Source organism: Ambystoma mexicanum, chromosome 11, assembly GCF_040938575.1.
Source record: "Ambystoma mexicanum isolate Mex_15411 chromosome 11, UKY_AmexF1_1, whole genome shotgun sequence".
Lineage (NCBI taxonomy): Eukaryota > Metazoa > Chordata > Amphibia > Caudata > Ambystomatidae > Ambystoma > Ambystoma mexicanum.
Genome location: NC_090934.1, coordinates 52,716,505 through 52,743,763, shown reverse-complemented (window position 1 = coordinate 52,743,763; position 27,259 = coordinate 52,716,505). Strand labels below are relative to the sequence as shown.

Here is a 27,259-nt window from a genome sequence, read left to right as displayed (position 1 = left end):
GGGTGGGACACTAGGGATGCCGTGTGCCTGGGAGGGACGCTAGGGATGGCGTGTGCCTGGGAGGGACGCTAGGGATGATGTGTGCCTGGGAGGGACACTAGGAATGGCGTGTGCCTGGGAGGGACACTAGGGATGGCGTGTGCCTGGGAGGGACACTAGCGATGGCGTGTGCCTGGGATGGACACTATGGATATCGTGTGCCTGGGAGGGACGCTAGGGATGGTGTGTGTCCAGGAGGGACACTAGGGATGGCGTGTGCCTGGGAGGGACGCTAGGGATGGTGTGTGTCCAGGAGGGACACTAGGGATGGCGTGAGCCTGGGAGGGACACTAGGGATGGAGTGTGCCTGGGAGGGACACTAAGTATTGTGTACCTGGTCCTTACACCCTTACCCTTCTTACACCCGAACCACAGCTCGGTAATTCTAATGCCTCAGGGATTTTTAAGTGTCGCCGGCACGGCCTTTTGATTGGAAAGGTGGCAACAGACTGGACCTGCAATCAGCCAGGCCTTCTATCTGAAACCGACTTTTCAAACAGTCAATCTTAAAACTAGATTCTCAAATGATTTTAAGCTTTCATCACGATTATTCGATGAACTCCCTAGCCCCCCACCCCCCTATTTCAAATAATCAGATACTCATTGTCGAGGCATGCAGCTACTTTCTAGGTTGTCCTCCTTCACAGATTTTAAACATATTTTCCGAAAGTGTTACAATATATGTTTGTTTGTTTATTTTATTTATAACGCGCACCTGACCCAAGGGTGAATGGGCGCTTGTGTGAAAGCTAATGGCACAAGGCACATATACATATACATTTTTTTTCATGATACATTTCGATATATACAGTTAGGCTATAATTACAAGTCCCAGAATATACATAATATATGAAGGAGATAAGATATGTCATAACGTTAGGTCAGAACAGTGGTAGCTTTGGATTGTAGTGTTTAATTTCTGTTGAGTATCCATGTGCTAACGTGTTTTCTGAATTTGTCAAATGCTTGAATATTTTGAATGTTCTGTGGGAGTGTGTTCCATAGCTTAGTGGCCAGTACTGGGAAACTGAAGCCGCCAGCTATTTTTAAGTTATATCTAGGATACACCAGACATGGTGTGTTGGAGGATCTAGTGAATCTGTTGGGCACTTTACTAGTGAATTTGTCTGTGAGATAAGGAGGGACTTGATAGTTGAGCACCTTGTGAGTGAGGCAGAGAGTTTTTAGGTCAATTTTTTCTTGTATAGAGCCACTTGTGTTGCTTTCTAGTTGCCGATATGTGGTCTCGTCTGGAGATGTTTAATGCCGCTCTAAGCGCATTATTTTGCATAATATGCAATTTGTTTATAATGATTTTATTGGCACCTAGGTAAAGGTTGTTGCAGTAATCCAATTTGGATTGTATGAGAGCTCTAGCAGGCGTGAGACAGCTGGTGGGAGATAGTACGGGTCTGCAGGCCCTGCTCAGCTTGCCAGTGTAGGCAGTGGCAGATGAGGTCATGTTTACCTGTTTCATTAGAGTGGGCATCAAGGTCATGTTTTTACATTTTTGGCTATAGGTATATTATTCCCATCAATGAGGATACTTGTATAGTTAGGACTCAATTTGAGAAGGTGGTTATGTGAGCCGACTAGAAGTAACTCAATCTTATCATCATTCAGGCAGAGACCGTGTGTGGCCATCCATGCCTGAATGATGGTGTAGACTTCATTCATTCGAGTGATATCTGTATCATAGGTTCCTGTTAGGGGTAGGAGTATCTCAGTGTCTTCTGCATAATTAGTGTAGTTGACACCCAGATTGTCCAGTTTATCGAATAGTGGCTTTGTAAAAATATCATACAAAGTGGGCGAGACGCAGGATCCTTGTGGGACTCCACAAGTGATGGGAATTGGATCAGCAGCCGCCATTGGTAAGAACACGCGCATAGTTCTGTTTGCAAGGAAAGATTGGATCCAGGTGACTGCAGAGCTAGAGAAATGAGCTGCTGATGATAGTTGATCACATATTATTTTATGGTCTACCAGATCGAAAGCAGCAGAGAGGTCTAGGAGAAGTAAGATGGCCACTTTGCCTTTGTCTTTCAGTTCGTCAATCTGGCTTTTGAGATCAACAAGGGCCGTTTCTGTTCCGTTCTGTGGTCTGAAGCCAGATTGACGGGTTCCAAGTAGTTTGTTGCATTCTAAATAGTCTTGAGTTTGCAGGTAAGCAATTCTGTCCAGGATTTTCAGTAAGAAAGGAACTGTCGTGATCGGTCTATAGTTGGTGGGTATAGTATGAGTTTTGTGATGAATGGGGCTAGATCTCTGACTGCGTCTTTTATCATCTGAGCCGGGCAGCTGTCACCTTTACAATTAAAGGAGACAAGGTGGGCAAAAGAGGCCTCATAGACTCGAAGCGCTTGCAACTGTAATTAGGTTATGGGTATGCGGCAGCAGTTCATTGTTATGGTGTGGGTTTCATAAATGCGGGAGCTGCAACATGTGTATGTATTCTTTGGAGACTGACACAGTGGACTTTGGAATAACTGGGAAACATGTGATCAACTCATTTATCAATTGTAACACGACATTCGTTGTCTATTGCATAATATGCGTCTGTGGTTTGATGTACATTGGCAGCACAATTAGGACCTTAAAGATGCGTATTCGGGAACATCTGTCAACAATTTCGAATCAAGAATCAAAATATCCCCTGGCCACACATTGGCAAACCTGTCACCAACTAGATAACCCTAAGGGCATTCCGTTTACTGGAGTAGCACAGGTTTGTCTCTCTAAGAGAGGTGGTAATCTTGAACTTAAACTCAGGCAGCTAGAAGCGTGCCTTATCTGCAAACATAGAATGGTGACCAGGGGCCTCAATTCAGACCATGAGTTCCATGTATTCCTCTGAAATATGATGTAGTAATCAGGGAAATCTCTCTCTCTCTGACTAGCTAGTATGTCACCAACATGATACAGTGCTTGTTGGACATTGATCTATGTTTCTTTGCATTCTACGTGGATATATGAACAACTTTGTATTGTAAATGCGGTCTCTAATAATTTGGTGGGGTCACCCATTTTTATGATTTCATTCTTTATTGTTATCCAATAGCAGTTGCTCAAAGACGATCTGTCAGTGATGCTCTTCAGCCGTAGTGGACTACTGCTACCTAGCGGTCTCATATCTATGTAACACATGACTAAGTAGGCCAGGCAAACCATGAGCCATGGCCTCACCTGTGGCGCTTTCTATTATGTAATAGTAATTTGTGTTCTCCTTAATTTTTGCAGTCTAGACAAATGACGCATCCCTTGTGCAGCGTCTCTATCAACCCTTCGCTGGATGTTACGTGGTTCCCATAGTTTCTATCCATTTTAAATTGCAATTATAATGCGGGTCATCTCTCTAATTGTGTAATTCGAAGCAGTTTAACATAGGTAGTTTGTATGTCCCTGGCTCAATATACGACCAGGTGGTCACCTCAGTTAGTTGCATCTACTTTCTCACCTAAGATGGCGGCTATAGTAACACGACAGAACACTCTGCAGCTAACATGCGATTGTTACTATATAATGAGACCAGACGCAGCAGCGTGTCCTCCTGAAACCCTAGTTAGTTGTCGAAAGGCAGGTAAATCAGACGTATTGCATATTTGCCCCGGTCCCTGACTGGGACTAATTACTGTCTTGCAAGCAATTTGTGATACCTATACTAACGCATGGCACGTATCTCTCTCTCCCTAAATTGCTTATCGTGGACGTCTTATCCTACCTAATTGGATGCGGTCCTGCACAAATTGGTTCTATCTCCATATTTCTTCTTTACAACAGTGTTTTGTGGAAACGCTGCAGCCACTCTAACTAATGTGTAACTGCAACGGCAGTAATACTTAAGGTAACTCCGCGAATCTTGAATGCACGGCATTTTGTTGTTCCTTTCAGGTGCCTTGACTCTAATGTTTGTCGCAACTTACACAATTTTTGCAAACGCCATATTTCTTTCCTCTTCTGCTATAGAATACAGCACTCAAGTCCAAATAAGTGTACATCTAACCTAAATGGTAAGTGATTAATTTGTCAGATATTTAAGTTAAACTATAATAGGGAGCTTGATTCATATTGGTCCTCCATGACGCTCATTAATAACCACTCAAATTACTTACTTCTGAGTGACCACTACAAGATTAGTCAAGATTTCTTGGTAAATATATTTTCAGATTCCCTTTTTAAAAATGACACTCAAACGCAAATCTGTATGCGCCACAGATTTTGACCATGTTCCTATGTATGCCTCCCTTGCTAACAATGTTTCATTAACTCTTATTTTTCTTTTCTCGGCTTCAAACTGCCTACATGCCACAAATTGAAATGCTAAACATGTCAATCCTTGTTGTTAACTATTGACCTTACACATGACCTTTCATGGACTTTACACAATGTGGTATTCATTTATAAACAATTTGGATTGGTTGAAATTGCAACATGTTGTACAACCCCTAATGCTCCATTGGTTTGGTCTATTTCAATTTCAAATGGGAATGGAAATAAGTGTATGCATTCATTTTTAATCTTTAAACTAATATGATCATACATGTATCAGCCCCAGAAGAAGAGCCAAGCTCGAAACACGTGTCAGGCTGTACTGAACATGGAATAAAACACATTGTGTACAGCTGTACATCTTGAATCACATGGTGTCACATCACAAGCACAATGGAATTGTTTACAACTGACTTAGCAAGCACCTTTACAATTAGATGGTTTAAGAGATGCAATAATCTTTTGAACTTCAGGTATGGAGACCCTTTTAAATTTGAAGCCTGAATCAATGTGTACAGTCGAGTGTGGTGTAGGAGTATTAGTTGTAAGTTGTATCCTTTTATCGGCTATTTTAGTCTGGAGCCTGTTAATTTTATTGGATAGGGCATTTTGTATGCTAGCGCACCAGGGTTTATCCTTAATGCACATATCTGCCGGGGGGTTAGGGTTCTCTAATTCTTTTAGGATGATAAATAGTTCTTTAGTACTGGAGCCTGCTTGACTTATTCTGTTATTGAAGGTTTTTTTTTTTTGTCTGGATTATCTTCCTTTTGTAGGTAGCAGTGACAGTGGTAAGGTTGGTTTTATTTTCGGTGGTGGGGGTAGATTTCCAGAGTGTTTCTAATTTTCTCTTTTCTGTACGGAGTATTTTTAGTTCTGGAGTAAACCAAGAGTTCAGATGGGCTATGGGTTTACTTTTGCACAATTTTAGTGGGGCAATAGCGTTGATGGCTTTGGTCATAGTCCCGTTGTAAGTGTCGATCATTGAATTAGGATTGTTGGTATCCGGTAGGGCATTGAGTATGGGGACTACCAGAGGTACTAGGGCCTCCGCTGTGATATTTCATTTGTTCTTTATGAGACAAGGAGGTGCAATAGTAGGCTTTATCTTTTCCAGGTTATTAACGTTCTATGGTGATATGGTGATGGTTTGACCATACTAGAGGTGTAGAGTCTATTAGCGTGATGTCTTATCACCTTATCTATGGTGATAAGGTGATGGTTTGACCATACTAGAGGTGTAGAGTCTATTAGCGTGATGTTACAATTGAAATCCTCTACCCAATCAAGTGTCCTGCCTTTCTCATGGGTGGGTTTGGTGCTAATATGGGTATGGCCTTGTTCTTTTAGTGAGGAAGCTGGAGAGATGGCGTGTGAGTCGCTAGTGTCATTGTAACCAAGGTTGAAGTCACCTAGAATTATGTTTTGCACCATAGGTTTGGTGGTATCGGCTGCTAGGGATGTGATGTCTTCTTCGAAGGACCCCGGGGGTACTGGAGGCCTGTAGATAATGTGGATTGTGTTAGTGTTATTGGACGAGGTTAGGAACTTGACTGAGAGAAGTTCACACAATGTCAGTGAGGAGGGCGGATGGCTAGTCTTATATTGAGGGTCAATTTGAATATGATGGCTATTCCTCCTCCTCGAGCATTGGGCCAGTCCGCTCTAAGGATGGAGTAGTTGTCCGGGACAGCTAGGGCAATGGATGGGCCTTCTGTGTTGTGCAAACAGGTTTCTGTCACCGCAAGGAAATCAAGATTGTTCTTCAAGATAAGATGCGCTCCATACCTCCTGAAGGGATTACAATGTTCTCAACATCTCCCATTGAAGTTTAAACCGGCTACATACAGTGCTTTAAGTGGGCCGGGGTCAGCCCACGGCAGTCTCCAAGAAGAGGGGCTGATCCAGGGCCCTGCCAGGGCCCCCCAGTCCCATCACGCCATGGCGGGTCACATTATCCCGCCACGGCGGAAGCAGCGACGGGAGACGCGCCCGCCATTTTAAAGTCAGGCAGCTTTGTGACTGACAGAAGTGCCAGCCAGCCACAGCATCGCTGAAACTGGAAGTTGCAGTCTCAGCAACGCTGTGGCTGGCTGGCACTTCTGTCCGTCACTGTAACTTCCTTTTGGAAGGGACTGGCTGAAAGACTCACACATGCCATGTGGTCACCTAGGGGCTGTAGCATTTGTGAATCTTTCAGCCAGTCCCATCCTTTTAGCCAATAGCACTTGGCAACGCCGCACTTGTGCACACAAGCTGTACTCATAACGGAAAAACACAGCTGGACCAGAATGCCAACTGATCTTGTTAAAAAGCCAAGTCGACTTAACTCTTCGCATAAGACATGGGGACGTTGAGTGTTATGAAACCTCTGTTTGCTGTATTGAAAGAACTGTAAACGCCTGGGAAATCAAATAGGCTAACCGATGCAACATTGCAATCCACTACAACAGGTGTCTGCATTTTGCAGCTAACCACGTGTTCTGGTCTAGGACTCCCAGGATCCCTCACCATTCTCTGTGCCGGCTGGAGCTGGTGGGACCCGTAGTTCAAAACATCTGGAGAGCCAAAGGTTGCACTACAACCTGCCCACTAAATAACAACGGTTCCAGCTGTCATGCACAGTGTTACTACACACAGCAAGTTTCATATATAAACAAGCGATTATTAATCTTCTCCCACAAAGTTCTTGCAATTAAATAACCCCATTTCTGTGTGGGTATTAAACAATATTTCTCATTTTTAGAAAACCACGTTGAATTTCCAAGCTCTCAGAGGCATCTTGGAGCCTTTAAGTGTTACCAACTTGAAATTTAGAGCAAATTCTCTTCCTGATAAGTTCTGAAAAAAGATATATCTTAAAAGAGTATATTATCCCCAGCCCTTGTCAAAGAGGACCTTTGGAGAGAGGCTTGCAGTTGCTAGAACCCCCTGCCAGTCTTTAAACCAATCAAGCTGCACACTCACTGAGCCCTCCCCTCCACTCAAACTGCCCTCATGAAATAACATACTCTCATCATTTGACATTTCCAGGGTTCTGCTTTGCAGGACTTGGCACACATAGAAAGAAAGAACACTCACTCTCACCTCCAAGGATCCCGGTGTCATGGAAGAGCCAGGAACGGTGCGCGGCATGGTCCGGCTCCGCTCGTTGGAATCCGAGGTCAGGATCTGCCTCACCGTGGGGTGCTGCTTGAACTGCAGCCCGTAAGGGTGCTTGGCTGTCCCGTATGGCTGATTTAAGTTCACGTTGATATGGTCCATGGAGAGGAAGCTGGGGTACCCTTCTGACTCCGCCAGCTGGTGGTGCCCCTTGCCCAAGTGTCCCATGCCCTCCATCTTGATGTTGAGCTTGCCCTCCTCTCTGGAGAAGGGCTTCAGGCTGGCTGTTCTCCTGGGCAGCACCATGTACTCGCTCTCCATGGGCTGCTCGTGCGACCTCATCCAGCCATACTCCATGGGCCGCACGTTGCTTTCGCTGCATAGGTAGAGGGGTCCGCGTGGGTCCAGGTTGACGTCCTTCTTGGCTGGGGGGTCATTGAGTTCGTTCAGACCTTTCATGGGGTTGTGGACCCGGATGCTGCCCATCGTCTGGATGCTTCCCGGAAGGGCAGAGAAGCTCATGCTCTCCATCCCGCTGTTGAGTTTGCCGTCCTCGTCATCCAGGGAGATCCGGGACATCGTGCCGGTGATGGTGGCCGGGTTGCACATGTTCACCTCCTTGAAAAGGACTGTGCCGAGTAAGAAACAGTAGAGGAGAGATTCAGTGTCAGGGTAAGTGTGGGTTCTCAGAATCAATGCTCTCACCCACCGGACCCCTGGATTGGAATACAAGACCCGGACCCCCAGGGAAGGACCGCAAGGGCCAGATAATGTGCAGTGTGTTCTATAGTATCCATTCCCACACAGTGCAATCCTAGTAGCTGGCATCAAGCGCAGTGACCAGGGGAGTGCCTGAGTGTACAAGGTTGCTCTTAGAACGTGAGTTGGCATCAGATTTGCTTAAATGAAGTGTCATGGGGGTATAACACATGGCACAAAGGGGGGAGTGAGATGGTCTTCCAAACCCACAGGCCATTTCATAGGCAGAAGGAAGGGCCCCCAGGGAGCTGTGCCCCTCTTACCTGTTTCCCCGTGTGCTGTGTACCAAGAGGACTTCTCGACACTCTGACACGCCAGGTCCACGTCCTTCTCAAAATCCGTCTAAAGGGCATGGGAAGAAAGAGAGGGTTGACAAGAACGAGCGGAGGAGGTACAGAAGCGGCAAGTCAGAGGCAGGCATGAGGAAAACCAGTAACACATTTACAGGGGAGGAGAAATACAAGGACACAGAGCCTGTGAGATAAACCCGGCGAAAATGGAAGTCTTTGGAAAAGAGAAGTTATAAGGAAAATGTGAGATGAGAGAGGACTTAAATTACAGGGAGAGATGAAATACAAGGTTCTAGTGGGAGAGCAAGAGATTTAGAGGAGACAGACTTTGATTTCAATGTACATTTACAAATAAACTATTTAAAGGAATGAATTACAACGTGCAGACACGTGACCAGGGTCCCCCTCACAGCCAGCTTGCGGTGCTGTCATACTCCGAGCATCAGCACCCTGTGGAGCCTGGGTGCGGAGCCAATCAGGTTTCTAGGATTGTGTGCCTTTCTTACTGAAACATGCTCGTGTCAAGGGCCGCCTGCTTGTCTGTTTCGCCCCTCACCTCTCACCCTGCGGCCTTGCCTTCAGCCTCCGCAACTCTGGCACCCAATGTAAGCGCCCCACTCGCTCTACCCCCATGCTTGCACCCTGAAAAATCCCAACCCGCCTGTCTTCCAGCACTGACGCCATCAAGCATGGCCATCGGGAAAAGCGCTGGCTGGCTGCTTCATTTCCTGTCAGCCATCATTGTGTAGTTTGCTTTTAGACAACACACCGGGCGCGCGCTCTGCACTGTCTATATTTAGTCCTAAAATGGCCACTTTGCATTCTGGAAGTCATGCTGAGGACTGACGACACATTTGGTAGGCTGAATAGGGTGATAACGGCCCACTTCTCATCAAGACTTGTGCTGTGCTGGGGGCCTATTACCTCGTCAGCAGGCTGTCCCCACCCGGTGGGTGCTGCTTGCCAACCGTGTCATGATGGGATAAGTAACACGAGTTATTGTGTCACTCTTCAGTTGAACAGATGGAGGAAAACGAAGCACTGCGAGACCAGCTTGGCGTCTCACCATGAGCTGTACCTGTCCATTTTTGCAGGAGTCAGGAGAGTTTTCGTTTTCATCACTTTTACACACTCCCATCTGGCATTTCACCACATCCTGGACCTGCCAATGGAGAAGAAAAGACACAGGAGTCACCCTCCTAGGCACGTTTCGAGTGACCTTCCCTTCCAGGCCCACTGGACCGACGTGCATGGCTTAACAACCAGCAGCACTCTACAACAAGGATGCTTACATCCAGGTGCGGGCCTAAGAGTCCAACTTATGCACACAACGGTCGAGGCTTGACAGATCGAGTTCTGTCCTTCAGAAAAATCAATGGTAAGTAACACACCCTTCTTTTTTCTTTTTTTATTTAAATTAATTTTATTATTTTTTACAAAGAAAAACCTTTACAATAAAAACAATGCACAAAACACACACTTCGGGACTAGTGATCGACACACCCGGTTGGTGCATGTTACCAGAGTCATATATTAAACACCACTTAAGTAAAGAAACAGCAGCAAGCGTCGCACTCCGCGAACATTTAGGGTTACATTGCCAAAAAGGATCACGATAGGAAGCTTGGAAGCCCAAGAGGCAGGAGACCAAGAGACCACATTTCTCAGATCTGAGTGCAAGTCTCTTCCACCTTGTGATCCCTGTGTAACGGGAAAGCACAGTGTGAACGCCTTGAGTAAGACTTTTAAGCTGTTAATTCCCGTCACAGCTCATTTTCCTGCATGTGTATAGCGGGGAGGAGGGTCGGAACACGACTTACATTTCCACGGCCTCCCTTACTCTCCACCGTACAAATACTCCAGAATTTGCGCCAGTGTGGACTTTTCATGCCCTTGCAGATCCTCGCATCCCTATAGAGTCCCTCAGCTTTTTAGCGCATTTTGCCCTCCCTTTATCCTTCCACCATGCAAATGACAAGCATGTGCAGCACAGACCTGTTTAAGGGGGGATGTCCAGCCCCCAGAGGGGGTGCTAGAGGGACAGTCTACATAGTGGGCCGCCCTTCTGGCCACCCCTCCCCCAGAGGGGCACTCCACCTTGCCTCCTCCCCAGGAGGAAGGGGCGCCTCAGGGCCCAGCCACATCCGGCTGCGCTCCAGGGAGCGGATATAAGGCTGCTGAGCCCAGTCTCTTTCCTCATGTCGTGATCACCTCTGAGATTGCAAGTTCTTCGGTAGGTATGTATACTGGCCTTGACGGCCTGCACCGGGCAGCTGTGCCCGTGGGGTAGATGTGGCGCGATGCTTAATTTTGGTGGTTTCGTCCGGTTGCTCGCGCTGGCGGGCTCATGGATCAGGTATTGTAATCATGTAATGATGGGTATGTTATTTCTGGTTTGGCCGCCGTGCCCCCAGGCGTTGTGTTATTTATACTGGCCGATTGCCCTGTTCGGTTTACTGTGTCCGCCCGGTCGCCGCACCAGCGGGCTTATTGATCAGTTGCATATTAGATCGCTGGTTTGGCCTCCGTGCCCCCCCTCTCCCCCGGGCATTGTTTTTAAGAGATTTCATGATTGCGCTGCTCAGCTGCCAGCATTGTGATGGTTTTTTGATCACTGTGCCGCCATGGTGGTTGTCGGATTAGGCACAGTTTTCTGTAAAAAGGTCTTAATATTGTATGCGAGTAAGCTCAGTATTTGCTGGGGTTGTGCTTATATGTTCGATATCAGCACAATGGCTCTTCATACGCATCATGCATTGCAATTGTTTGCAACACAGGAATTCTGTTTCCAGTGTGGTCCGCCCCTTCCCACCCCCCAGCACCTTGCGGCCACACGCAATTTGCTTTATTTGTGCTAGGTATCGACTGCTGCACGTGGCAATTTTAATGAAGTTGTGTTCTTCAAGCATTGTAAAAGAAATCACAGGTTCGCCGTGCCGCGTGTGTGTTTTGGTAAATTCACCGTGCTTTGGGTCGGGAAATTCAGCGTCGTACAGGCACACCCTTTGTGGTATGGTTTCTCGTTGAGCCCCATGCGGCTGTCGGGACGTGGGTTGTTTATTTCAAAGGTGAATTCTTGCAGTGTCCATGTTGCGGAGGGGGTTTGTGGGCTAATACTTAGGGCCTCATTACATAACTGTATTTAGCAATCTGGCGTTTCTGACAGATTTTCCTTTACCTTCCTCCCGCATTTTCAACATTGATTTGGATCTACTTGGGGTATGTGCTTTGCTTTTTTTCGAACTATTAATTACATTTATGTGCTTTTCGATGAATGAATTATGTTAACACTGTTTAGATTTTATATTCACTTCAGTACAGCCCTGAAGATGGTCTCAGACCGAAATGCATTGGCATATGTGCTATTTTGAATAATTGACCTATCTATTTCGAGTTGCCTCGCAATATTTGAACTAACTAAGAAACATAATACCAAGAAATGTGAATTAAACATTTCTTTTGGAAAACCATGTACCGTTTGGAGATATATTTGTTTGACATTAGAATTACTTCACGCAAGAGCTACATATGATTGTGCAACCTTATTTAAGGTCAACTGAGAGCACCAGTCTTAAGTACGGTATCATTACCTTACTTTTTCTTGAAATTTGTTCAGTGCGATCCGGATACCATAGGATCACTTACAGACTGGCAGCTCCAGGTCAAAATATTGATATATACAATTTTTCTAAACGAACATTACCTATATTAAAGTACCTAACTACTGTGGTGCCCACCTGCACATTGTACTTCAAAAATACTAGGAGGCATTGTAAACGTTACAAGGGGGCACCCGGTGGGTGCTGTGCGCTATTGCTCTAGTAATATGGACCAGTAGTAGTGCTGGGGAGATATGGCCGAATATTGCGCTTTCGGCAGCACAGTGCGCTTGTGTGACCGTTCACATTGGCAACACGCTCATCTTGGAAGCCGGACGGCGCAGCGCCACGCGGTTTCCATCTCGCTCATTTTGAAATCTGGGTTTAGTGTTATTGTATGTATGAGTGACGGAGTCACATGTTGGACTTGCAACCCGGGTCTATGAGGAATGGGACCATACGGGGCGTGGGGGCCATGATGCAGTTGCCATTGTGGGGCGGATTTCAGGGGGATAGGGACAATTCCGGGCTGCAGGGCAAGGCAGCCCAAACACAAGCAAAGCTCGCTGGATTCACAGTGCGTTCATCTTCATGTCATTTTCTGTACAGAAACAGGTTTAAGGTTGCAGGAAAGGATCGCTTGTGTTTGAATCGGTCAAGGTACAGTGGAAGAGTAGAACCCGCCGGTAAGATTCACATGACAGGTTTAAGCCTATGAGCTCCAGGATTATAGAATGCATTCTAGATCCCGGGAGAAGCGGGAAGGCAAATGCATAGTGTATTTGGTTGGATTAATGTTGTTTTGAGACTGTTTAGATCAAAGGGGGATACGTGACATTGCATACATTTCCCATTGAATAACTAATACATCGGGTTTTTTGCCCGATATGGGACTCACGCCATGGCTCAACTAGGGTCGCCAGGCATGTTTTCAGGAATAGATGTAGTTTTGAACAGTTGTTGCGGGGACGAATGTGATGAAGAGGTGGAGATGTTTGCACTTTTTCAAGAAGAAATGCGCAAGAGGGGGAAAGACTGGGCAAAAAAGATGTTGGAGGACGAACAGGAATTGCCCTCTCATCAGCAGATTCTACGGGCCCAGGTTTGTGCCCCCCCCCCCGTTTTGGACACCCCACCGGCGACCGAGATACCTGCTGACACAACGCCATCCAATACAAAAAGGGCAATGCGGCTGCCAAAGGGTGAGGTTGCATCTTTATTGCCAGAAGGGGTTGTGTTCTCTCAGGGTAAGGGTGGTCTGGGGGCACCAAAACCAAAGAAGTGGGCAGCGTGAAAGACAAAGGGTAAGACGGGGTAGTCCTGCCACAAGACCCTGCAGGTCGGGTGGTCCATCCCATAGTCCCCGTGGGGGAAGTAGGGCAACCTGCCTTGGCGGCAGCGAATGATTTGGGTGTTATAAACACTAATGGGATTTCGCCCACCATTGAACAGCCAGCCAGCTGTTCAGTAAGTTCCATCCCGGCTGAAGTTGCAGGGATAATTGAAAAGGTGAATGAGACACGTTGCAAAATGTTGACATTATTGCGTGGAGCAGTGCAGGCACCAATGAAACATTCACCCGGCGTGACCATTCGAAGGGTGTCGGAAGGCTCCTCAGAGGCCACTGCAGTCGCAGGGGTCTTTGGTGTAGTCGGGGTGGGGGGGGTCGACTTCTCCAAGTTCTTTAGCTCTGCAGAATCAGACCGTTTTTGGGGGTACAGAGGTGCAGTTCCTATCTGACAGTGGGGGGGGGGGGCAGCTGGAAGTACTAGCTGAGCAGCCCGCTCAGCAGCCTGGGGAGCTAGCAGGGATGACCGGTGTGGCCAGCGCTGAAGGGGATGTTGTAGGAGATGTTGCCCCCCCCCTCCCCCAGAAATGATTGCACCATTATTATCTGGCAGATCCTTCATGGCTTGGCATATCCCTAGACAGGGGAAGGAAAGGATCTGGGAAAGGGAGTATTTCAATATATTTTCACTAGTATCAGTGGAAACAGCAGGCCCTGGCATTACCATTAGCAAGGAGGATGGCAAGAAGAGGCAGAAGAGAAACAGGCCGGAGGAAAACATTTATAATTGGAACATTCTACATTGGAACAAGAGGCATTCTCTTTGTTGGCAATAGTCTGGATGGAAAAAGATCCAGGACAGGGTCCGGCCTTGTGGAACTACAGGGATGATATTGTAAATGAACATAGGAAGTACGGCTCCACGGGTTGGATTGATTATGACAGAGATGTTAAGTCCAAAATGGATCTGTTCCCCAACATGACATGGAATCAGAAGGACTTGGAAGGTTGGGTGTCATTCATGGGAGGTAAGGACAGGATTAGTAAACCAAATCCTGAAGTATCTAAAGGTTCAAGGAAGCAATGGTATGGTAAGTCTGAGCACAAACAGAACAGCGAATGGCGGCCCTTGCAGCCAGCCCACTCGACACTAAGGGGGAATGAGCAAGCCCACAGGGGTTTTTCAGCTGGATGGGCCTGTAGATCTTTTAACAAAGGGTTGTGTACTTGGGGGCCAGGTGCAGATTCCAACACCAACGCTCCAAATGTGCGCAAGCCACCCGATTACCAGCTGTTTCAAGATGGAAGGGGGAGGTAGAGGCGGAGGGCAGCACAGAGGTACCCAACAGTGGGGAATGGGTGAAAGGACCATCCCCCCGGTGGACAAGAGAGTTTTGCTGGAATTTTTGCAGGATTACCCAAAGATGAAGGAGTGGGATTTGTTGTGTGAAGGCTTTAGCGAGGGGTTCAAGATCCCTTATGGTGAACCACACTGACGGGTCGGGTGGCCAGGAACCTCCCTTCAGCACCCCAGCAGCCGCATGTGGTCAGACAGACAATAGAGAAAGAAGTGGAGCTGGGCAGGGTGGCTGCCCCCTTCTTGGATCCTCTGCTCCCCCGTTGCATAGTTTCCCCCTTGGGCATTGTGCCCAAGAAGGAAAGGGGCAAGTTTAGATTCATACTTCACCTTTCATAGCCAAAGGGCGACTCGGTCAATGATTGGCTGGAGCAGGACCACTGCTCAGTGCATCATTCCTCGTTTGACCAGGCCATGCTGATGGTGTCCACCATGGGAAAATGGGCACTCTGGGCCAAGGTGGACATAGAATCAGCATTTCTCCTTTTACCCGTACACCCAGACAGTTTTCATCTTTTGGGGTTTCAATGGGAGGGCAGTTTCTACATTGACAAATCCATGCCAATCGGTTGCTCTGTGTCTTGCGGGCTATTTGAGGCATTTAGCATGTTCTTAGAATGGGCAGCGCGCAGAATGGGGCAGCGGGGTAACATCATCCATTACCTCGATGACTTAATGTTCATGGCCCGTGAGGGGTCGCTGCACTGTGGTCATGCTCTGTCTTCCTTTAAAAACCTGATGGACAGGATGGGGATTCCACTGGCACCAGAAACAATGCAAGGACCCACTGGGGTATGAACCTGTTTAGGGATTGAAATAGACACAGTAAAGGGTACTTGCAGGTTGTCACGGTAGAAGGTTTCTGAGTTAATTACAGAAATAGAGAGCACTTTGGCAAAAGATAGGACCACGTTAGAGGGAATGCAACCATTGTCAGGAAAACTGAATTTTTTCGGCTAGGGTTGTTACCGCAGGCCGGGTGTTCACTCGCAGATTGGCAAGGGTGACAGACGGGTTTCACAGGGGGTTTCACAGGGGCACCACCACAACTGGCTGGGGTCTGGCCTTAAAGATGATTTATACATGTGTCGGTCGTTCCTCTTAGAGTTTAATGGAGTGCTATTGTGGAGAAGCCCATGGCAAACCAGTTACTGATGTACCCAAAAGCTTCACAATTAAGGATTTGGGGTAATATTGGGTAAAAAGTGGTGCACAAAAAATGGCCGACCCAGTGGCACAAGAAGGGGAGAACAAAGAATATCATGGCCCTCGAGCTCTTCCCCATTGTCGTAGCACTCACATTGTGGCCAGGGAATTGGCAAACAAGAGGGTGCGCTTCTGGTGTGAGAACAAGGCAGTGGTTCAGGCCATAAATTTACAGTCTGTAGCATGTCCGGCTGTTCCAAGCCTCTTGAGGCGATTGGTGGATATCTGCTTAGACAGGAATATTGAGTTCAGGGCTTGACATGTACAGGGTGTGGTGAATGTTGCCGCTGACGGTCTTTGTCGTTTTCAGTGGCGCAAGTTTTGGGAGGCCCACCCGACGGCAATGAACGAGGGGGCGTTGTTCGGTAGCGAGTGGTGGCAACTGGTGTTGTGGACAAGACGCTCTGGAACTTCAGGGCGCGATCGCTCACACCAGGCGTTAGGTCAAGATACCGGCAGGGCTATGGTAAGTTTCTGAGTGTGTCAGAAGCATTGCAAAATCCTGACTGTTCACTAGAGAAGCAGGTACATGCATTATTGTCACGGGCACATGGAGAAGGGTGTTGGGGCACGTTGCAGCCATAGCTAGTTATTGCAAATTAAACGGAATGAGACACCCCACCGAAGACTTCTTGCTGCGCATGGCAGTGAAGGGATAGGGTCGGTCAGAAGGACCCAAGCAGGATGGTCGGAAACCCATCAATGCTGAGTTGTTGCAAAAACTATTACACGCCTTGCCGGGGGGTATGCTTTGATGATTTTGAGGTGGCTATTTTCAGGGCAGCATTTTCACTGGCATTCTTTGGGGCTTTCGGGACAGTGAATTAGTAGCAGCAGCTAAGGAGGACCGATCCGGGATGGCTCTCGCCTGGAATGATGTGCAGTTTGTGTCAGGGGCTGACAAGGAGGTGTTGCACATCAGGTTGTGACAGTGCAAGAATGACCAAGGGGGCAAGGGGAAACGGGTTGGAACAAAGCCACCCGCAGCGACAGTTGTCCAGTTGTGCTTTTGAGGGCCTTCTTGGCTAAGAGGCCATCATGCATGTTAGTGGAGCTCCACTGACCAACTACCAATTCCGAAGAATTCTGTCTACTACACTGGGTGCAGTGGGAATACATGGCAAAGCATGGTCCTCCTACAGTTTCCGGATAGGTGCCACCACAACTGCCTTCCTGCAGGGCATGCCAGCACCGGCAATTCAGAAAATAGGGAGATGGGAGTCAAACCGCTTCCAGCTTTATGTTAGGCCACAGGGCGAGCCTGAGTCAAATTCGGGCACTGATTTGAGGGAGATCTTGGCATGATAAAGGACTGACTCGGTTTTATGACTAAGTATGCCTTTCTGAAAATGTTTTGAACTATGCAATTTTGTATCAACAGGTGATGCCATATGGAATATGGGGCATTCTTTTATGATTCGGGCTGAGAACGCAGCCCGTCGCTGGATGCTGACCCGAGATTTAGGATTACAAAAGAACAGGGTGTTTTGCTTGGGGCACCATGTATGAGGTCGCTGGCGTAACTGGGGCCCCTGCAGCCCCCGTGGTGCTGGGGGCCCCGCCAGCACATGTTGTGTGGGGGGGCCCCTGGATAAAAATAGAAACATTTATTTTTTCAAAAACATTTTTTTTTTCTTTTTCAATTTACTCTGCATTCATAAAGAAATGATTTCTGTAACAGAAATCATTTCTTTATGAAGGCAGTGACTACAAAAATAAATGTTCTTTTTGAAGTCCGAGGGCTCCGCCCCCCCCATGGCATGGCTGACCCTAGGCTGGAGGCCTCCATGTCATGGAGTGGCGGGAGCCCTATGACTTAAAAAAGAAATAGTTTATTTTAGAAGTCACTCTGCCTTCCCAAAGAAATTACTGCCGTTATAGTTCGGTCCTTAACAGAAATAATTTCTTTATGAAGTCAGAGTGACTCCAAAAAGAAACAATGGGTCTCATTACAGGTTTGGCAGTAACTGTGCCGGTGCTACCGGACCCATAATAATTTACCGGTGCCCAACTTCCCGGGAACACAGGGAGATTACAAGCCCGTCAGTCCAGGGAGTCAGGCGCCGGCAAATGATAAGTCCCCATTTCCATTGGACTCTATGGGAATGGGGGCCACGGAAGCACCGGCACCATTAATAACGGTGCCGGTGCTTCCATGAAAACTCTGCGGGTGGGTGTCGTTCCGCCTGGCAGGTCTGGTCTAACCTACCGGGCGGGATAGCAACCGCCCGCAGAGCTGTAATATGCCGGTCCGGAAACTACAGTGCCGGTAAGCTTACCGGCACCGTTGTTTCCGGACCGGCATAGTTGTAATGAGGCCCAATTATTTGGGAAGTATTAGGGCTCCCCTCAACCCCATGACGTGTGTGTGTGTGTGTGAGTGTAGGTGAAAGGCTGCACAATTAAATGTATAGATGGCTGCCTGTGTGAGTGTATGGTGAAAGGGTGCACACTTAAATGTATGGATAGCTGCTTGGGTGTCCCTGTATGGTGAAAGAATGCACACTTAAATATATGGATTGCTGGGTACGCGTGTGTGTATATGGTGAATGGTGTGTGTGCTTGCATTCAGGGGCTCAATAAATCTACATTTCGGGGGCTAACATTTCAAATGTTGGGAGAGGCGCTAACTTCATGGGCGGTGAGGGAGGGGCAAACTTATTTGTTTGGGGCATCTCATTTCTTTACACATATTAATGAGACTATTCTAGTGCAGCTTCAATGTTACAAGTAGTTAACTCTCTCCTTTAAGTTTGAAAGCACCCACTCATGGACGGCAGCGAGAATGAGTGATCTCCTGCTGCCTTCCTACCCTTCCAATCACTCCGCTGGCATGCAAGTATTAAACCCACATTACGATTTCAATTGCCTAAAAAATGTGGCATTTGAATGCAGGTGCTAACGGTGAAATGCTTTATGTTAGTAATTGCTGGGCTCCTGTTAAGAGCAAAACCCAGGTGCCATTTAACATCTGTGTCCTGTTCTGTCTGCCAACTGCTGTGAAGGTCGACCAGGTTGAGTCATCATAGCCCACAATTTCAGGGGGAAGGGGGAGGGAGTGCTGAATCCTGGTCAACTCAATGGTGTTGCACCAATACTTGCGTTTAATGCCTTGATTACTCATTACTCCTAGCCCTATTCTTCCTCGTCCCAGTGTGTATCAGACAGCACTTGTGTAAGAGGCAGAGTGCCTTATACACAAGTACTGGGATGAGGTAGGGGTACATGGAGGTAATGCCTGACTTAGCTACCTGTAATCATCATTACTCCTAGTCCCACTTTTCCTCATCCCAGTACTTACCTATGAGGCAAAGAGCCTCATCCATAAACTCTGGGACAAGGAAGAGAGACGTGGAGGTAATTCTGGGCACCGAAGCTGAGTTTGGAGGTTGGGATAGGGTTGGGAGGGAGAGAGGATGTGTGGGGGGGGTGCAGGATTGTGCAACAAATTATAAAGGATGTCCATGTCCAGGCTAATCAGGCATGATATGTGGTATTAGTGGCTAGAGAGGCATTTTGGTGTAGCCAGTCTAGTCATTCCTCAGTTTGGTATGACATTTTTTTAACTGGGCATTTCTAATAAAGCAGTCCTGTTAAGTGAATTACCTGGCTAGACTGGCATTTGGGTACTGCTAGTCTAGCAACTTCTTACTGTGGCTTTGTATATTTTTCTGTGCATCTGTGATCAAATGATATAAGTCATTTATATTGCGCCTGTACACAAGTGTTTTTAGGCGCAACAAGACAAGGGCGTGAAAGTAGAGGGAGGACAAGACAAACAATCTTACTAGGCCTTATGTCATTAAGATCATGCAAGTGCAAGAACGAGAAGTGCAAGGGGAAAGCGAGGGGGGAAATGCAAGGGAGAGGAGAGGGAAAAACAGGGCAGAAATGCTCTGAGTAAGTGCAGCACAGCTCTGGGTAGTGCAAGGAGAACAAGGGACCGCAGGGTTACAGTTACAGCCCCTAAGTGCATGGTAGGCCCGGAGGCAGTGCAAGGATGACCAATCAAGGAAGAGCCTGGACTCAGAGAGACTTTGAGGGTAGCCAAGCAACGGTACAGCAGGCAGGTAGGTCAGGTAGGCCAGCAGGGGAGGGAGAGAGAGAGAAAGCAGAAGAGAAGAGGAAAGGTTTGAGCTGCTTCCGGAACTTCAGGTGGTCTGGCTCAGGTTTGAGAGGGGCAGGGAGGCTATTCCAGAGGGAGGTGCCTGCAGAGGAGAGAGATCTACCACCCACTCTCTGCCTGGAAAAGAGTTTAACCCTTAGAGAGTTGTAGGTAACAGAGGAAAGGGCTTGAGAAGGAAGATATTTTGGAAGAGCGCGTTAGATGTAGTGTGGGCGCCAGGCCCAGAAAGCCTTGTGGACAATGCAAAGGGTCTTGAACTTGATCCTTGCAGCAACTGGGAGCCAGTGGAGATCTTTCAGGGCTGGAGAGATACGATTCCCTGGGCTTGAGGCCAAGGATATGTCTCGCAGTCCTGTTCTGGATTAGTTGCAGAGGGTGGAGAGTAGAGGAAGGCAGATTGAGAAAGAGGCTGTTGTAGTAGTCCAGCCTAGAGAGAACCAAGGCTCTATAGACAGTGAGCTTCTGGGGTAAAGCGAGAAAGGGAAGAGTACCTTTGAGGAGGAGCAGCTGGTAGTGGGACTTTGTGGCGACATCTGCGATGTGAGGAGAGAACGAGAGAGTGGAGTCAAAGATGACACCAAGGTTGTTTGCCTCACAGAATGTCGAAGGAAGAGGACCCAAGGCGGACAGCCAGAGTGAGAGAGGGAAAGCAGGGGCAGGAGTCCAAATGAGAAGGATCTCCAGCTTACTGACTTAAGGCAGAGATCATTAGAGGCACGCCAATCCTGAATCGCAGATAGACAGTCAGGAATGAGCGAGAGAGGAGAGGAGTCTGAGGGGAGCCTGAAGGAAAGCAGAGTGTCATCCACATAACACTGAAAGTTAGAGGCGAAGGTAGAGATCAGGTGGGCCAAAGGGGCCAAGTAGAGGTTGAAAATCCAGGGTGAGAGGATGGAGCAGAGAGAAAGGGACCAAGTTGGACCTGGGAGGGGCTGTTCAAGAGGAAGGAGGTCAGCCACTCAAGGGCCTGATCCGTGATGCCCATGTTCTCATGGAGTCGATTGATCAGGATTGATCAGGATGGCGTGGTTGACCGTGTCGAAAGCAGAGGAAAGATCAAGGAGGATGAGGACAGAAGGAATGCTGGAATCAAGGTTAGAGAGCAAATCTTCACAGGTGTTCAGGAGAGCAGTTTCCGTGACTCTGGCAGCTCTGAAGCCAGACTGAAGGTCATGGAGCACAGCCAACAGATTCCGTGTGGAGAGTAAGCTGGGAGATGGACAGCTTTTCCAACAGTTTGCCTAGGAAAGGGGTGAAGAAGATTGAGCGATAGATTGCCAGACAGGCAGGATCGGCAGACAGCTTCTTGAGGAGTGGATGCATAAGGGAGTGCTTAAGGGGAGAGGGGAACGTGCCAGTGGTGAAAGTGTGATTACAGCAATCGGCCAAGGCTGGAGCGAGGGTGTGTGCATTAAAACACATATTTATATCGTTCTGCTAGTGCAGTGTGCAGCATATACCTTCAGCAGCACATTTGTGGGTATTGCACAAGCGTGATGATCTATGGCGGCCCAGAGTGTGGCGTGACCACTGATTTGTTGCTGAGTTGGGGGGCCCCCCTCAGCATGGCTCGCAGGGAGGCCCCCACAGTTTGTGTTACACCACTGTATGAGGTGGCATTCTTTGTTGCCAGCAGTGCACAGGCAGCTGCAGTGGAGGCCAAAACCCTGAGTATTAGTGGTACATTTAAGGGGTAACGACTTCACTGTCATGGGGAGGGGCTGCCTATGGGCACAAATACAAGTGGCCCTGCGCACATTGGCGCAGCAATTGTCTGGCACTGACATAATCTGGTCAGAGTTGGTGCTCAGACTACAGTGGCGGGGGACTGCGTCTCACGTAGGGATGGAAAAGTCCAGGCGGAGATTGAACAGAGGGATCGAGAAATGTGCAAAGGCAGAGGGCCTGGGATTTGTTCCAGTATACACAGTTGCCTGAATTCGCTCCCTTCCCACTATGTTGCTGATGAGGCAAATTTCTCTGACAAAGGGAATGATTTCTTCCCCACAGCTATACTGTAGGCCCTGATGAAGGCCGGATGGAGCTAGACCTTTTGGTAAGTAGGGGTTTTATGTGGGGGCATTGGGGGTAGCGGGTGGGCCGCCCCCAAAGCGTGGCAGAGATTCGGGGCAGTCCTAGCCGGGGAGGAGTTGACGCTGCAGTTTCAGCTGTGGGTGGTTTTCTGATGGCCCCACTCGAGCCAAATTCGGACAACGGGCACTGAGTCCCTTAGGGACAGTTGAGACTCCTCGTCAATGAGATTCAGTGGCCCCGAGGAAGTACTGCATGACAGTTTACAATCAGGGCCGTCACGAGGGGGAGCAGGAGGGGCAAACTGCCCCGGGCCTCACGCTTGCAGGGGGCCTCGTGGCCCCCTCTCCTAAGTAGCAGGCAGCACACTCCACCCGTGTCCATTATTCACACAGGGGACTGTGCTGTCTCCTCTCTGCCACTTCAATGATTTTGCTGTTTGTTGCGAAGCCGTTTGGCTCCGCAACAAACAGCAAAATAATGGGAGGCAGCAGGGCTCAGAAGTGAGCTCTGCTGCTTCCCGTTATTCAGCTGACAACGTGGACATGCTGCCTAACAGGAGAGGACTCCTCTCCTGTCAGGCAGTGTGTTCACGGTACTCAGTGTGAACAAGCTAACTGATAGGAGAGGAGTTCTCTCCTGTCAGGCAGCATGTCTACGTTTTGCAGTGAGGGCCATCCAGCTCCCCCCCCCACCCCGTGGCTGCGCTTTTCAAGGGTGAATGGTAAGGTAAGTGTTTTTTATTTAAATGTAAATGTGTATGTATGTATATTTATATATATATATATATATATATATATTAAAATGAGGATATGTATGTGCATGAATGGGTGTTGGTGTTTATGTTGGTGTCAATGCTATGTTTTGTTTTCTGTATGCGTGCATGCAAGGAGTTGTGTGACTGGTGGATGAATGCATGGGTGAAAGTGTTGCATGTGAGTGTGTGCGCCAGCCCCACCCCTACATTTAGCAGACCTGTGGGGCCACTTAATTAAGGGGTGCGGTCATGGCATCAGAGGTGCATCTAGGCAAAATGTTTGCAGGGCGACGTAGTGGGACTAACACTTCAAATGTTAGGAGGGGTGCTAACATCAGAGCCTGTGGGGGGACGAGGGCAAACTTACTTGTGTGGGCACATCTAACATCTTTTCACATTATAATGAGACTATTCTGATGAAGCTTCAATGTTACAAGCAGCTAACTCTCACCCTCATTTCTGAAACATCACACTTAAGGACTGCTGCGAGAATGAGATGTCTCATGTCACCACTTCCCTTCCAATCACTACCCTGGCATGCAAGTGCTAACCCCACATCACAAGTTCAATTACCTAAAAATGCATGTTTATGAATGCAGGTGCTAATAGTGAAATATTATATGATAGTAATTTCAGGGCCCTTGTTAACAGCGAAGCCCATGCTTGCTTAATGTCTGTGTCTTGTTCCATCTGGCCAAGGCTCTGTTGGTCAGCCTGGCAGGGGCTGGATGAGAGTTTTGAAAGCAGATAGTAAGTGGGGTCAATGTGCGGCCAATAAACCCATTGCGCTTTCGGTCTCCCCACTGAGGGATGACGTCTGGGTCTTTCAGCTTTTGAAGTTGAAATGGGCCCTCAAGCAGCTGCACCCATGTTGGCAATCTTCTGACACAGATACCACCTGATAATCTGCAGCTTTTAACCATCTCACTGTATTATTTTGACTTCATATTTGATTTAAGCACCCCACAGGTGCCTTGGCCCATTTTTCCAATCTGTAAGGCCTGGGGTGCCCCAAAAAGAACGCAAACAAATGGGCCACCACCAGCCCTGACACATCTTCAACCAGCCCTGCTCCCACTTGCCCCTCAATACCCTGAGTTAAGCCAGAAAGCTAAATAGCTAGTTCACATTCCCTATGGCCACTAGTTGTACCTATCACTCCAGTTCAGAGGCTCTTTAATTTCATAAAGCTATGCTAATCTCTGGAGGGGTGGGCCATCTAAAAACTGAGACCAGAAGTTAAGACTTTGGCTTTATCAAAGTTAGTCTGTTGATATTGCATGGATAGGCATTTGTACTGTGCATGTTTGATGCTGCTGCCGCTCGATAACGAGCGACATATCGAAAGAGTCCTTCTGCCTCAAAGTGAGAGGGCTTCAGCCCTCCCTAGCCAGGGGCTGGCTCCGCCCATGCAGACAGGCAAGTCACCAAAACACAACATTTCGGGAGGGGGCTAGAGCCAGATTCGCTCAATGGTGTTGCACCCTATGTGTCTTTCATTGAAGTCCTGTTAAAAACAAACATTGGCAAAGCCAACCGTTTTGGCGTGTGCATACGTATTAGGCATTTGCCAGGCACTGCTATTAGATGCTAAAGTACTCAAACCAGTTTGCACCTGCTACCATCAACGGCCAGTTAATACCAATACAGCAGTGCCTTTACCATGCCTACATGAAATCCCAGACTGTTAGCATTTCCAATGCTTGTTTTGCTTTACCTATGTTGCATAGGACCTTGCATCAAGGTTAAAGCAAACATACTACTTGGCTAAATTGACCCACATAGAATTTAGGCCAATGGAGTAAGTAATAAAACGTATGGTGCACAGTCAGCCAGGACATACTTTCTGTGGCATGGCATGGTTACTGGCTGGAGGGCATACATGGTAATAATGGCATATATTGGTGCAGCCTGCATGGATCACATGTGAACAACCAGCATGAATATATCTTTATACTAGCATATGTTGTGTGCAACAGCTGCATGAAATGTATTGGAAAATGTTCCTGTGCACGGTTGGCGACTTACAACTATTGGGTTTTTCCAGGTGCTTCCATACAAAACCAATTGCAAACTATGGATTTCTACCCAGTTTTACAAAGTAAGACCTGTAAATTGCATAATTGTAACCCAGTGTTTCAAACATTTTCTTTGGAGTGAGAAACCCCATCAAATAACCCTAGTTTGGTTTGGGCACCCTCACTGTGGTCTGTCGATCCTGCATAATTGACACACACATTTATGCCTCTTCAGTTCAGAAATTCACCAGCCTCCAAGGTACGTTATCTATAACTGTGTATGATGTGTGTTTTAATGCGCACACAGGGGAAGGGTGCTCCTTAATGCTGGTGTCATGCCATCCTAAATATGTTTATGCCTAGGATACAAAAGTTAGTCTGGCATAAACCTTTCTTCAGTAGAGAAATCTAACGTGGCTGTAGTTGATTTGCAGTTTTAGTAATAAACCATATTTGGGTTCCTCCACACAAACTCAAGGGGAGAGTTCTCGAGTCCCCTGTTTGAAAAGGTGCCGCCGCTGGCCCAGTGCGTAACATCAAAAGGGGGCCTCACCAAATGTTTGCCCCGGGCCTCACCACATCTTGCGACAGCCCAGTTTATAATCAGAAGCAGAGACGTCCGCTACTCTGCAAACCGGAACTGACAAGTGTCCCCGGGAACATTAAGACAATGACATGGCCCGACCTATGGGCTACCTTAGAATGCTAAGGAACTGAAAGGTGAATATACCTAGGGCTGGGACTGCCCCCTGTATTGTTGTATGCTCCAATAAATGTGATCTTGTGTTTCCAAATATAAACAGTTGTCTGTGTTATTCTTGGTAGGTAGTTAGTACATGATGTCTTTTTGCCCCACAGAAAAAGGGGGAGGGCAATGGGGGATGGCACTGCTATGGAGGGTCGGACTAGGACAAGAAATGGGCCCGGTCACCCAAAAAAAAGTGACCCACTCCTGGCCTCAAAAAAGTGGCCCACCCCTCGCCTCACGACCCTTGACCTCTGATGACATCACCGGAAGTGATGTCATTTGACCTCACCCCAAAGTGACATCCCGGAAAGCGATGAAACACAACCTTTCACCCCTTGACAAAACAGGAAGTGGCATCAAATAGCATTGTTCCTAAGTACACTAAATGACTGTGAATCCAAGCAGACGTCCAAGGCCAAATGATAACATGTTATTGTACAGCATTTACTCTTAAGCTCTTTTTTATTGAGCAAATATACAGACAATATCACCCTACCTGTGATGGTACTCATTTATCGACCTAAGAAGAATGAAAGGCTTTTTGAAGAAAATATAGAAAAATACAATTGAAAAAAATATATCTTTTTTACAATTTTCTTTTCTCCAAACCGACCCAGGCATGGCCAGAAACCAGCCCCACTCCCCAGGAATGATTTCGCTCCGGCCATGGGCCTAAAGGCTGACAGGCCAATCCAACCTTGCTGCTATGTTAAAGTGTAAATGTAACGGGTCCCTGCAATCAAATAAAACAAAATTCGAAAATAAGCTCCTAAGTGTGGTTTGTACGCAAAAGCCTATTGCCAGGTACACGCGCAGTGCCCTTACCTCTCTGCGGAGAAAGCAGTGTGCCGTGATGATGACGAGACCCTGCACCGAGTTGAAGACAGCGAAAAGGACCTGGAACAGCATGGAGCGCCGGTCGGTCATGGCCAGGACAGCGGACATCCAGGTGAGTGCCAAAAGAGGCAAAACAACACAAGAACTCCATAGCGAGGCCCTGGATAAACACACAGGGGAGAGACACAAAGACATAGATGTGGCATTAGGCAGAGTGCAGCACACACGCTCACCTGTGGGATTATAATCTTCCAAAAGAAATTTGCACTGAACAACTGCAAAGTGACATCATTTCCTAAACAGATCAGCCGTGACCACCATGGCACACCAAAACGAACAGAGGAGAAATGTACTTTATATCAACACATAGCTCTGTGGCACGCATTGATCAGTTACTGACCTGTAATAAATGTTCCCGGCATCGGTGCCCTAGTGAGCGCTAACGTTCACATGTTCTGAGAAGTGGCATGAGGACCTCAGAAAACTATGAGTTAAGCAGGCAGTAAGCCCCGAGCCTGCGGGCCATTACCGCATTAGGTAATGCTCCCAGGGACTATAGTTACAGGCCGGAGGGTAGAGAGGGCCTTAACGAAGGCCCCGGCGGTATTACCTTATGATATATAGTATATGATGTGGCATTTATAATGCGCCTGTATAAAAGTGTTTCTAGGTGCGACAAGACAAGTAGGGGGAAACAAGGGAGGACAAAATAACGATCCTACTAGGCCTTGTGTCATTCAGATCACGCAAGTGCGGGGAAGAGGGAAGGGGAGCAGTGCCAAGGGGGAGTGGAAGGGGGAAGTGCAGCCAGCGGGTGGCTCATAAGTGCAGAG

The 27,259-nt window shown here is 47.7% G+C and overlaps 1 protein-coding gene across 12 annotated transcripts in view; it reads right to left on the bottom strand.

The window, feature by feature from the left end:
* Positions 1 to 27,259, bottom strand: part of ADGRB2 (adhesion G protein-coupled receptor B2) — a 1,170,899-nt gene that overhangs the window by 148,131 nt on the left and 995,509 nt on the right. For 7 of the 12 annotated variants that reach the window (XM_069622503.1, XM_069622509.1, XM_069622508.1 and 4 more), the window contains 4 exons: positions 26,415 to 26,586; positions 9,526 to 9,621; positions 8,433 to 8,511; positions 7,390 to 8,039 (listed from right to left, as the gene is read on the bottom strand). In XM_069622503.1, coding sequence (XP_069478604.1) covers positions 7,390 to 8,039; positions 8,433 to 8,511; positions 9,526 to 9,621; positions 26,415 to 26,586 — 997 coding nt within the window. The remainder of the gene's footprint in view (positions 1 to 7,389; positions 8,040 to 8,432; positions 8,512 to 9,525; positions 9,622 to 26,414; positions 26,587 to 27,259) is intronic. The other 5 variants (XM_069622504.1, XM_069622512.1, XM_069622513.1 and 2 more) reach the window with 2 other exon arrangements.